At 41.8% G+C, this 14,079-nt stretch overlaps 1 protein-coding gene across 7 annotated transcripts in view; it reads left to right on the forward strand.

The window, feature by feature from the left end:
* cep112 (centrosomal protein 112) overlaps positions 1–14,079 on the forward strand; it is a 172,744-nt gene that overhangs the window by 93,033 nt on the left and 65,632 nt on the right. For all 7 annotated transcript variants that reach the window (XM_036148055.1, XM_036148057.1, XM_036148053.1 and 4 more), the window contains one exon: positions 2,496–2,726. In XM_036148055.1, coding sequence (XP_036003948.1) covers positions 2,496–2,726 — 231 coding nt within the window. The remainder of the gene's footprint in view (positions 1–2,495; positions 2,727–14,079) is intronic.

Raw genomic sequence — 14,079 nt, forward strand, 5'->3', positions numbered from 1 at the left:
TGCAAATAATGCTGTCTCCTGGTACTTTAAGTGTTAATTGGAGTCCTTACTTCACCAGATCTTTGACGCTCTCCATGCACTTTGGGAGTCTTGCCAGAAAGTTTTGTAAATCTGCGATTCTACCAAGAGATAAGTGAGTAAGGAGAGCATTAAGCAGTGGTAACTCTGCATGGCTGCAGAGATCCACAGCTCATCTGGATAAGGGTTAGTTGTGGACTTCACAAAGCTGGGTGTTATGCAGGAAAACAATGTTCTTTGGTTAAATAAAACCAAAATGTGTCTTTTTGATTTAGACTTTTTTTTGTCGTCAGCAAGTACAGGAAAGGTGGCCACAGTTGATTAAAAAATCGTAAATGCAGGACAAATCCTGGAAGAAAGCTTAGTAGAGGCTGAAAAAGTCTGGTGCAAAGGTTCCACGTCCTGCCAGTACACCTAAACATAAGGAATGCTTTAGATCAAAGCATTAACTGGTGTAGAACGGACCAGTCAACATCCAGACCTAATTTAAAAATGCTAATTTGTTGTAAAATTAAATTTGAAGAAGCTCTTCATTTAATATGAAAGGGCCTAAACTATTTTTGCGAAAAAGATTTGGGCAAAAATGCAGTTTGCTGCAGTTAAAGTTTGTCTCTACCTGCTTTGCACATCGTCAAAATGTTACAGATCATAGTTCTGCAATAAACGCACAACTTTGATCAACCTGCTGAGTTGAATCGGGTGAATAATGGTGGGTCGACTCTAACCAGCATTCCTTCTTGACATGGCCAGGATCTTTTTAACGCGTGTAGATCGCACTACAACAGAGGCTCCTGAAGACAAATGCACACTTTTCAGAACTTTTTACTTGTAAAAAAAACCCTCCAAAAAAACATATAGCCTTATAGTCTTTCCCTTCACAATAATGGAGTACTTTGTGCTGGTCCATGTCATAAAATTTAAATAAAAAACCTTCAGGTTTGTGGCTGTAGCGTGACAAAATGTGAATACTTTTGCATAAATGCATACTTTTTACATAAATGCATCCATTATAAGCTGCGGCTGCTCCAGAATCACACTTCTCTTATGTGTTTTCTATATGTCAATGCTGGGATTTCTGCTCCAGAGGATTTTATACTTAATAATGAAAAAAAAATTCTTCTTTTTTTTTTTTTTTTTCTTAAACAAAATCAACTTTAGCAAAACACAGAATTATGCATTAAAAACTCCCGAGGGCTCCCGTCGCATTGCTTCTTGCCCCTGATTGCGAAAGCAGAGCGGAGAAAATTGTAAACGATCAGAAAGAATTTAGGGGACACGATTTCATATTTGTTTTCTTTGAATTTGCTGCTTGTTATGCCGAGCGTGTGTGACAACCAGACCATGCGTCTTGGCATGTGTGCGCCCGCGCGCGCCACGAGATCCGTCTGCGTGAACCAGTTCAGACGTAGCCACAGCTTCTGCTCGTTTGTGCGGCGCTCCTTTCAAGTCCCTTTTGCTTCTCCTCAGTGGCCCCCTAAATAAAAAGCACTTCAGACGCTCGCCGTCTGATAGCCTCGGCATGCTGTTGTCCTGGGATGCTCGGGCCATTCCGGCGGCTGGGGACCAAGCAGGAGGCTGCTAGCCAGAGTAAAACGAAGGGGAGTAATGAGGATGTGCAATAACTGGGGAATAGGTGCAATCCAGGTATGCCAGAGTGAAACAATGCCCTTCATCTGAGACCTCTCCACACGTCACTGTAATAGTTGTTGCTCATTGCTTCTAATCGGTGGAGTCATCCTTTAAGTAGGACGTCTTCATTTTCATGTAGAACAACTACTTTGAGTATCTGAGGGCTTCTTCTTTTCTGTAAGCTAAATGATAAGGGTCCGTGTTCTTTATATGAGCAAGTACTCCTTGTGTGGCTGTTTAAAATTAGCAGAAAGTATTACTCCCATTTGCCACATTTCCTTCAAAACGGTCTCCATCGTTCCTAATCACGCAATGTGTTTTTTTTTTTTTTTTTAAATCTTCTAGACATTTTCCAAACTCCAAAGATCTTACTCCCACTGCACACGTCCGACTGGTTGCTTCTCCCAGCTTTAGGAAGCAATCGCTAGTGCTAATTAGCATAACCGCTACGTTATGCTAACTCTCACTGGCAACACTATTACAAACATGCTCCTCTGAGACAGGCGAAGCTGAGAGGTTTTAACAAGAGGGGTGGGGGGGGGGGTTGGTTTAATGCAGAGGCAACCACCCACACCCATACTGTACAGAGCACAGTGGCGACTCTTAACTTTGATTTAGAGAAGGGAGCACAAACAGAGGCACTCCCTCACTGTTATCTCTTTCCGTCAGGCCACCTCTTTCCTCAAACATTACTCTTACACTTAAATCCATAAATTAAGTGAATGTGCACAAAGATTTTCCACTTTTTAAAAAAAAAAAAAAAAAAAACACGTGGTTTTTAGGCGTGGTTTTTCTAACCGATTGAATGAGAAAAGGACTGACTGTCGTTTTCCTTTGTCGTCCTGCAGGCCATTTCTGATTTGGAGGCCCAGGTGTCAGGTCTGCATGAGGAGCTCCAGCAGGTCCATGCGCTGCACAAGCAAAAGCTGGCAGAGATGGCGTCACTTCAGGAGGAGGAGAGGCAACAAGCGACGCTCAGCAAGGAGGCGTCGATGCAGCAGCTGCGCTCCGACATGGAGCGGATCGCCAACGACCTCAGGAGGAGCCACCAGCAGGAGATGGAGGCCACTCTTGATAAGGTATATGTGGGATGTGGTAAGGAGAAAATATAGGTCGGATCTACATATTTTCTGTATGGATACAAACAAAAATGATCAGTATATTTTAGGAGGATTTATTCAGATTTACCAATACAAAGTAGTCCAAGGGTATGTCCAAATTCAGGGGCTGCACCTTCGTAGGAACCGGGTCCTACGACGGCTGGGAAAAAACAAAGACCGGAAGAGATTGTCTGTGAATTTGGACTCACTTTAAAAAAATAAAGTAACCAAACATTAACATTTGATATCATCTGACTTTAATCACTCCATCTTTTGACTCGTTGCAGAAAGTCAAGGGGAGTTTAAAATCAACTTCTCAGGAGACAGGCGCTCCGTCTCGGCATGGCGAGCCTCGACAGCCCGACCGGTCAGCTGCTAAGGCAGCGAGGCGAACCGGTTGTTAGCGTAGCGGGGATGTCCGAACGCGTCTGAGCTCTTTTAAAATTAAGCGATATGTCAACACACCGAGCAGATATTCAGGTTTCCACAACTAACGTCTCACCCAAAAACTTTTTAAAAGTTAATTTTATGTCACAGAAAGCATAATGTATCCAACTTTACTCACAGCTTTTCACTCCTCTCCACCATTGCTGTTTAAACAATCCTCCTCAAACCGCACTGAATCATGGGATAGAATTAGCCAAAAAGGATACACTGGATCTGTCCTTCAAACCTGGGGAAAAGAAGGCTGCATTTGTCGGCCGCATTAGAAAGAGCCTTCAAATTTGGGCAGCCTTCGCCGCATCGCTGTGACGTAACCGGCCTTTAAATTCGGGCCTACGAAGGACGCAGCCCCTGAATTTAGACACACCCCAAGTAGTGAAGTTGAAGGGAAAGGATAGATGGTTGATTCACAGTTTTTTTTACAAACTAAAATCTAAAAAAAATTTCTTGGATTTGTATTCAGGATCCTTTCTCCAGTCACAGTATAAACAAACAGAGTCCACCGATTGTTTATTTGACTCGCAGTATAAATCCAGGAAGGATTAAATCTCTCGACAGGACAGCCGTTAGCCGTTTGCGGCCAGAAGAAAGCTGTCGTTGAAAGAAAATCATGAGGTTCAGTTTGCCAATTGCTGCAAAACGTGTAGGGTACACAGCAAATATGTGGAAGAAGGTGCTCTGGTTAGAGGGGACAAAAATGTAACTTTTTATGCTACATATGTGTGTCGTAAAACAGAGGGAGCTGGCGAGAGGGGCAGAGGTTCACCTTCTAGCAGGACATATACAGCCGGAGCTACTTTGGAAAGAATTAGATCAGCAGTCCCCAAATTCGGTCTTCCAGAGTTGTTATCCTGCAACTTTTACATGCATCTCTTCTCCAAAAGTTTCAGGATAATAGCTCTCGAGGACTGGAGCTGGGCACCCCTGGTTTAGAGCCAAGCATAGTCATGTGTTAGAATGGAAGGAGAAGGGTCAGGAAGTAAAGTGGATGGAGTGGCAAGACGTCAAAGTTACTGTTCACAGATGCTGTTCAGCCATTCTGACTGAGCTTGAGCTATTATGATGAGAAAAATGAACAGTTATGTCAGCCTTTAGTTATTCACAGCTAGCGGGGGCCAAACCCGAAAGGCTTTGCAGCTTTAATTACAGCAAAGTGTGCGAAGTACAAATGTTGACTTAGAGGGGCAAAAATCCAGATTGTTCTGACTTATGTGTGTAAATCATCTTTTTCCTTCCACTTCACAGTTATGCATGAGATTGTGCTTGTCTGCCTCCTACGATGCACAAAAGTTTAGGGAGTATGAATATTATTAAAAGTTGTATGCAAAAAGCCCAAATATACTTTTATTACATTTATTTTGTGTCTTATAGGTTGCTCTAAATTAAATTGGTTTTGTTTAAACTCAAAACAGGTCTAAAGTGCGATAAGTGGTTCAAACAATAGTTTCAATCAGAAAATAAATCCCCCATTACCCCCCCTCCCCCAAATACCCACAAACATGGCTTAAAAACATGTAAATAGAATACACTGGCCCCACCTAAGTGAGTTTTTTTCGTATTGCCTTTAACGCTGCAGATCTGCTCTATTCTGCCAGGACAGGATTTTTGTTTTGGATCTGGCATCAATCCACAAACGTCCATCAAGCATTAAATATTTCTGTTTTATTCTGTAGATTGTTGTTTGAACATGTTAAAATCTCTGCAGCATGCAAACGTTTGTCCTGCTGCTGTTTCCCTGACTAAGTCTGTTAGTCATTTATAAGTTTTATAAGTTTTATGTCACATGTTTACAACGGACACACCGACACTCAAATGTAAATGCTGTTTTTTTTAAAATATGTGGGTGTGTGTTTTGAGCTGTAGCCAACAATATGTTTTATCTATAAGCCAGAAATGTCGAACAGTACATTCTGTTTTCTGGCTACAAAATCTGTTGCAAGTTTGTTCATTCTGGTTTTTTTTTTGTTTTTTTAAATTCTGCAATCTGCAAAATAACACAATTATTTCTTCATGCACTGGCTGAAACACAGAGATTTCACAAAATGTCTCTATAGTAAATTATACCAAGGTTAAACATTGTTGCGTAAACTTCAAGTAAACTTCAAGCAGCAATGCCGTGCCTCGTCAGTCATTGTTTTACAGTAGAAACACTCTTGCTTAAAGTGTTCGTATGTTCATTATGTACTGTTGCAATCGCTTGGATGAAGAATTTAGTGTTTTTTTTTCTGCTACACAGCATGATTTAGCTGTTTAGCAACCAGAGCAGTCCCCCCCTCCTGGCCAGTTGATAGAATGCAACCTTCATACCTCCTCCCGCCCCCCCACATTATTTTCTGCAGCTGTTTCTGCAGCAGCCTTCGTAGAGTTCTCCACTTCCAGCCAACTTTTAGACTTACCCGGGCCTTTTCAACCTCTTTAGTTGCAGACAGACAGCTTTACATTCTACAACTTTGGGAAATTTTGCAAATATTCTCATTACACTGACTTGGAAAATCAGTGCCACCACAAACTTAGCCACCACAAACTTCAATGTATTTAATTATTTTTTTTGTAATAGGTCACCAAAAAGTATAATGTATTATATAATTAAAATCCTAAAAGTATGGCATGTCATTTGCATTCAGCCCCCATGAGTCATTGCTCAGTAGAACCACCTTCCACAGAACTGTCGTTGCAACCTGCTGACATTGTCATTTGCTCGTCTTCTTGTTACTTTTCGTCATTATCACAATAAATACCACCACCCATCCCTAATTTAGCTCAATCCTTCTTTCCATCTACTCCAGCTAGCTTCCCATGCTGTGGCCAAAGCTTGGCCACAGCATGACGCTGCCACCGCCACCATTCCTGATGGGAGTTGTTTTCCACCACACAAACTGTTTTGGTTTTAGGCCCAAGAGTTCAAGTTTGGTTTCATCTGAGCAGAGCAGCTTTTCCCACATGTACGCTGTGTCCCCGAAGTGGCCGAATGCCAAACTGGGACCTCCGATGGCTTTCCGTCTCTCTTCTATTCACTCCTCCATGAAAGCAAGATTTATTTGTAGACTATGCGACTAATACTTTTCTGTGAGATGTTCAAAGCTTGCGATATTGGTTCGACTCTCACCCTGCTTTACATGTCTAGTTTTTCTCCCGGACCTGGCGAGTGGGCATCCTTGATCTCCAAGATGCTCCTTGTTTAACCAGGCCTTCAGAGAACAGCTTCATTCATCCTGAGGTTAGATCAAATACAGGCGGACAATTGAGTGCAGTGGGTTTTATTTAGGAGTGTCACAGTAAATGGGGCTGACAACATAGAAGGCACAACTTTGAAGTTTCTACTCGTTAAAAATGGTGAAAACTGTCATTTTTTAAATTTCTTTTCACAAATACTTTGTGTTGGTCTGACACATATAGTCCCAGTAGGAAACACTGAACTTTGGGATAGTACAAAGGGTGGGAATATTTTGACCAGCTCCTGCATATCTTCCGAACTATCGTTTCTCTCCTTCCTCCTTTTCTTCGTTTCTGTATCGTTTTTGCTCCTCCTTCCACCTCCGTAACTGAACCCACATTGCAAAATCACCCATAATCTTCTGCTAGTCCAGCAGGAAGCTGACCTAAGGTGGTGCTGATCAGAACCTAATCCCTCCAAAGGGCCCATCAAAGAGAGCCTTTTTCATTAGACACAATCCCACGTCAGCTGCACTGCATTAGCGCCGGACTGCACGAACTTCCAAAACACCGAGCCGCCATTTTGGCTCCACATGGCGCGCAGAACTTGACGGTACCGATGTCGTAGAAATCCTTAAAAAAATCTTCTTTAGGTATGTAAACGCTGTTTTGTTGCTAACAGTTGGTTTAACTCTTTTTGTGTAAGTGTGGAATAATAAGGCCCAGTTGTTGGGTCACCTGGAGAGGATTCAAAGCAGTGCAGCCGTGTGTTGAACTCTGACTGATAACGCTACCCGCGCTGTGCTACTTTCACTTTTTCTAAGTGCGATTAATGAGTTCTCCCTCCTTTTTTTTGGCAGCTGAAAGAGGTTGCTTCTAAAATAAAACCCCTCAGCAAAGGTTGAACATCTTATCCCCCTTCCTCTACCCCCGTTTTCGTATTTCTAATCTTTCTCCAAGCTCGACTTCAGAAGAGGGAAGAAAAACTTTCTTTTTGTCGTTGCACCCATGGGACTGAAGTCGGTCAGGCCTCAGATCCGTATTGACTCCAACGGCCTGTTTGTAAGCTAAACATTCCTCAGTCTTTTGATGCCAACAGAAATGCTGCCCAATGCAGTCCACTTTGCTCTTCGAAGTAGAAGCAGGCCCCCCCCCCCCCCCCCCACACACACACACACACACACACACCCCTTTTCTTTCCTGAACACATCTTCCAGATTTGGATGGAGGGGGGAAAAAAAGGCAGGAGAAATCCATTAAATCCATGAATGGATTCTCATCAAAGACGCGCGAGTCTAAGGGATAGGCAGAGGAGAGAAAAGAGATGGCTGGATGTTGTGGTGGATGTTATTGGGAGTATACTGTCAAAGCTTTTGGAATGAAATAATGAGAAACAGAAGAATCAGAGGAAATAAGACCAGACTGTGAGATAGTCCCACACATTTGATCTGCTCCGGAAAGAAAGCAGAGAGGGAGAACTGATGGAGGCAGGCTGAGGGAAAGTTGCGACGCTATTGAAGTTTATCTTTGTTAGTGTGTGCCTGTGTGTGTGTGTGTGTGTGTGTGTGTGTGTGTGTGTGTGTGTGTGTGTGTGTGTGTGTGTGTGTGTGTGTGTGTGTGTGTGTGTGTGTGTGTGTGCGCACGCATATGTTCTGGGGGGGAGAACGAGTACACACAACCTCAGACCTCTCAATCACCCATGCTGCAATGAGGGGACTGTGAGACTGCCTCTGTGCCTGATAAAAAAAAAAAAAAAAAAAAGCCTCATCTCTAGGCTACAGTGAGCAAGGATCCTGCCTCTCACCCACACCACCTCCTTATCTAACTTTCTTTCTCTGCTCCACACCTCCACCCTTCATCTTTATGTCTTCCCCCGCATCCTCACCTCCCCCTTTAAGCTATGGCAAAGCTCAGAACATCAGGTGGCTGTAGACGGCTGGTCTTCACCAGAAATCTGAGCTAGCTAGTTTGGAAGCACTTCTTATCCTATAAATGCAAACTTTGCATACTTTTCCATGGCAATTATAAGAGAGTTGATGTTTGCACTAAGTGTCTAATAAGAAAAAAAACGTCTTTGTGCAACACTGCAGTACGATTCATGTCAAAACTGGAGAGGTCAGATGTTGTGAGACAAAAGATCAAGAGGCTTCAGGTCTGAGGAAATGAATAACGTCTGGAACCGTGAATTTCATATTTACTCTTAGTCTGGAGAGGACGGCTCTTTGAACTGCCAGAGGAGATTAGATCTTTTAAAAACGAATCTCCTGAAATGTTTGCGGATGACTTTGCGGTTGCGTGTCAATGCAAGCCCGCGTACTTGTTTGTGTTTGTCGAGCGCATGTGTCGCACTAATACCGCACAGTTACCCTAAAAAGAGATCCCCCATCGTTGTTGAGTTTAATTGCCAATGTACATGTCTTCTACTATGGTTGCAGGAATTGCAGTGACAGAAATATTGACCGAAACCGTTTTGCACGTGTGTGCGTACTTTTACTTGAAACCAAGGGAGTATGGGATATTCATCAAAAAAGTGACATGGTGGCAAAATGTCAAGCAATGACCAAGCTGATTCATGTGCCTTTAAGTAGCCAATCCTTACTTCCTGTCCTGCAGCCCCGTGTCGGCTTGTGGCAAGAAAACAAGAGCTTCCTGGTTCAGGCGTTAAGAGATTTGACAAACTGTCATCACTACTCATGATTTAGTTTTGTTTCTTTCCTGCTGCTAAATTCCTGCACATATATTAAACTTTTACAGTTAGCATTTCAGATCAAACGTGCGTTTGAAGACGTAGACGTAAAAAAAAAAAATTGTGTTTCTGAATTTTCTAACTATAGAAACACATTTTTAAGCCTCGGAAAGATAGATGAGCGGATTGCAGCAAGCTCTTGGTTTATCGACTCGGGCACAGACTTTAAAACATCCTGTAGGTTGTTTGCTCCAGGGAAACCGTTTTGTTTATGACTTTTTGTTTTAAGTGACCTGAGATGCCTCAGCTTTCACACAGTTTTCCATGTGTGCATGCAGAAGTCCCTGACACTTTCTTTTAATGCGGTTTGATGGATTGGATTTTAATGGGCTCTGAACATTTAGTGTGTCTGTGCATATTTAGAACAGCGCACGCTTGATCAGACCACCCAAGGTGCTTTTAGTGCTGATTTTCAGATCAGAACAGACCTGTTAGGATGCCAAAATCTGTGACTTTCTCCTGTTAATTCAGTCAGATATTCATTGTTCTTACTCTACTTAACTCATACCTTCCCCTTTTCTTCGGTTGGTTTTGCTTTCACTGGTGAGTTTGTGGTTAATAACGCAGTGCTGCAGTCACTGGAAAAAAACTATTTTTTCTGAATCATGTTACAGAACACCTAATGTCACAATGCATCAACAAATCCCAAATTCAGATCAAATTTTCCTACGTTATTTTAAAAATCAACTTGAGATTTTATTTGGCAAAGACTATCAGAATTGCATCAGCGTCTAACCAGTGATGCTTTGTCTCCGTATGCTAGCATTGTTTTAAGACCAGCCTGAACGTTGTTGGCCTGTTGACACTTTAGTAAGCGTCTTGTGGATAAATGTAAAAACGCTTTGTGGCTGCCTCACCGACCACCGTGAGCTACTCTATACTAAAGCTGCCATGTCTTCCTTTAATGGATGGCAACACACACTCTGGATGACTGTGGTTTACAGGACTCTTATTTGCTCTTTTCTTCAGAGAACTGAAAGCAGTTACACATGACATTTTGTATTTTTCTGTTCTTCATGTTTGAACAGAAGTGGGAAGAAAATCTTTCAGGTCTTCTGTCCCCTCAGCTTGGATGTCCTCCAATCTGAACTGACTGGTTTCACTGAAAGCCTCCACTGTATCCTAAAAAGCAGACAATGGAAATCCTTCAAGCAGTGCCTGTGTGTCACATCTTCAATTGTTACTGTTTTAAATTTTAGATTGTCGGCTTATCGGCTGGATAAGCTCATTAGGAGGTCCTTCTCTGTCCTGTTATGCCCCCTGGACCCAGTGCAGGTGGTGGGAGACAGAAGGACTGTAATGAAAGCGCATCACTGATGGACAATGTCTCCCACCCCATGCATGGAGCTGTTGCAGAGCTGGAGAGCTCTTTTAGTGACAGACTGCTGCATCCCAGATGCTCTAAGGAACGTTTCCGCAGGTTGTTCCTCCCGGCTGCAGTCAGAGTTTATAATCTCGGCTGCTCCCAACAAACTTAACTGCTTAGATCATACTAATCTTTGCACAGGTTCTGATCTGACCATTAATTGTTGGCACTGTTCCCAGATGCTAAGGCAACTTGCACATGCCTTAGCTAGGAATGCTGCTGCACTATTATGCATATTTTAATATCGTGTGTTACGTAAATATGCTGGATTTTTTTTCCCCCCACTGTCAAATATTTTCCACTGTGCAATAGTTACTCTGGTATTTACTTTTATCTTCTACTCTTGGTGTTTCTTTAGAGATAATTTTAGATTAGACTGGTTTGTTCTCTCTTTTTTGTTGCTAATAAATGTGTGTTTGTCAAATTTCCCCATTGCAGCACAATAAAGGAATTCTTATCTTATTGTCACTCTAATAATAACGCCTGAATTTTATTGACCAAACTGCTCGTAATTTATATATTTTAGTGTAGTGTTAGTTTTGTACCACACAGAGCATAACTTTGGACCTATACGACCAGAAGACTTTCCTCCACAGGTTTGCCGTGCCTCCTGCATGTTTTGTGACAAACCGCAAGCAAAACCTCACGACCTTCTTTCAACAATGGTCTTCTAGCTGCTAAATTAAAACAAAAAAAATTCTAATCTATGCATCCTTTTTCTTTTTCTTCTTTGTGCTGATCTAGCACATAACATACTTTGAAATTTGTGGTTGTGAGATGATAAGGTGAGAAAACCACCAATACTTTTGCAAGGCGATGTCTTTGACCAGTTCCTGGCATCTAAGATGTTTCTTTACGGTAAAAAGGAATCTCTTTGATACATGAACAAAGGTTATTGTAAACCAGGAGAACCTCCATTACTTGTTCTAGTTGTTAGTTTCACACTCTGAAAAGTCCGGACTGTAAGAGTTAATAAGAAAAGGTATGATTTCCTCATGTTACCCTGGACCCGTATCCCTCCAGAACACGATTAAACTGAACTCTGTTTCTATTGCCAAACGGAACTGTGCGGTTTATGTAAATGAGTCCTGTGATGCTGAGTCTTCTCCTCAATTAATTAAAATATATCTGATAATTCTCTTACTGTGGGTACTCCTAATAATCAATACGTTTTTTTTTAAATATTCTGACATTCTAGTTTTTTACAGAGAAAATATGAACAGGAGCTCAGTTCAAGATTGCAACCCGGTGTTCTTCAGCCTCGAATATTTGTTAGATTCTGAAACATAATTAAAATAACTATGTATACGGGCAGCGTATGAAACTGCTGGAATTTACTCATTTGTTTTTTAGCTTTAATTGGCAACCCCAAGACTAAGAAGGACTCCCATCTTTTCATCCCTGGTTAACTTACTGTCGGCTCCTGGTTGTTTTTTATTATTTCTGTGCCATAAAAAAATAAACAATTCCCCATATATTATAATCCATCAATGGAGAGTTTACTTTCTCCACAGTTGCACAGATAGCCATTAGTTCCTTTACAATTGATTACGGTCAAATTTAGCAAGAATACTGTAGACAATTTTAAAGTGAAGGTTGACTGAATTATTGTGCTGGGAGGGGAAAAAAATCATGCAATGAACTTTAACCCGTAAAAAAAATACATCCAAAGGTTTCTGGTTAATGTAACAGTGTTATTTTCCAACCAAGGTGTATTTTTTGGGTAGATTTTAACAGTTGTAATCTGTTTTTAGTCTGATAGATGCAATGAACATGATGGCTTAGGGGGGGTTAAGTTATGGCCTGAAAAAACTACTGAAAAAGGTTCCTAATGTATTAGCCTAAAAACTCCATAGATCTCCATCTGAGGAGTTTCTCAGGAAGTCCCTGAAACTGTGCCTGCCTCGTTTGCAAATACCTGGCTTTCACTGTTTGTTATCCAGAATGCTTATATGGCTTTGTAGTTACAAGTAGGGACTCAGAAGCTTAAGCAAAAGTGGTGTTTATGTCATTATCATCCACAATGAATCTATGCAGCTTTGATCCTGACCCCCCCTGAGACATTCACTCCTTCAGCCAGAAGGTGGTGGTACGAGGTTGTTGTCATTGTTGTCGTCATAGGTATGTCTTTGCCACAGCTGACTTAATAGTTTGGTCCCCTGCCATTTGAAGATACACCAAATCATATTATTCAGTCGGTCATGGATTAGGCGAAGAGGAGAAAAACACTGGCTGGGGGATGATCAAAGAAGGCCCACATTCAGCTTACACCGTCAGACTTACAGCGAGACAATGAAGCAGGGGAGGCAAAGTGAGGAATCAGATTTTAAGGCGTGAACTTCATTCTGTTTGTCAAAGGGCATCCAGATTTTTAGGTCTTTATGTCTAAATTTATGTCGTGCTGTGTATACTCGAAGATGTACGCATGCTCAGACCTACGTGAGCCTATTTGTCTGTTCAGTGCACCAATACGGCTGAGAAAAAGAAAGGGAGAAGGAGAGAGTGAGTCAGCCAACAGATGAAAGAGTCAGAGTAAAGGCTCTTCCCCCCCCCCCCCAAACAAAAATAAGAAAAAAAACACTACAGCTCCCTTGCTCACTTTTTGAAGTCATCCGAGAGGAGGGAGGGAAGCGACACACTTTCTCAATCGCATTAAGACATGGCGTCAGGCATGTTGCATGCTACAGATTACACTTTGGTTTGAAGTGGAGTTTTAAGTGGGACATGATGCTTTTTTTTGCATTGAGTCCCGCATTCCTCCTAAATCCTGCCGGCATCTGAACATCAGGACTGTTAGTGATCAAAGCAGGGATCAGGATATATTATGGAATAGAATAAAAACACCCTTTATTGTCCCGCAGTGGGAAATTCAGAAGTAGCAGCAGCAAAGTGAAAGGCAAATGGAGGCATGCAGATGCACACACAGATATAAATATAAAAAAATAAGAATAAACGACTGTACAGTAAAGGCAAATCTACACCATGAGACAAATATATATTGTACAGTTATTAAAAATGGCACACACTGATTTTCCCTGGTCCCCTGCCTGATCTGACCAGTGATGACATATTTAGCCACATGTCATCATTCAACCGCTGGTTGTCTAGGTGGTGTCCTGAAAACGATGTGGGCTACATTTATAACTAGCAAACATTCTGGGGAAAACCTGGTCTGATCCGGAGAGACGGCATCCATCCCACTTTGGATGGTGCAGCTCTTCTTTCTAGGAATCTGGCCGGATTTATTAGTTCTCCAAAATGCTGACAGCTCAGGGTCCAGACCAGGAAGCAGAGCCGTAATTTAACACACCTCTCTGCAGCTTCTGTTCTGTTACCCACCCATTACCCCATTGAGACAGTGTCTTTCCCACGGCCAAAGATAAATAGATTTAAAAACTGATGTAAAAGGAGCAAATCATAAAAATATCTTAAAATATATACGACTCAACTTAAATGTGGTTTATTATATATAAGGACTCTCCCTCCAAAGACTTAACAAATTAATTTCTGATAATCAGATTGATTTATATTGTCTCACAAAACCATGGATGCAAGAGGACTGCATTTGTATAAATTAGTCAACTCCCTCTAATTATTTAAATTTCCACGTTCCAAGAACTACA

The sequence above is a fragment of the Fundulus heteroclitus genome, chromosome 16 (assembly GCF_011125445.2).
Source record: "Fundulus heteroclitus isolate FHET01 chromosome 16, MU-UCD_Fhet_4.1, whole genome shotgun sequence".
NCBI lineage: Eukaryota > Metazoa > Chordata > Actinopteri > Cyprinodontiformes > Fundulidae > Fundulus > Fundulus heteroclitus.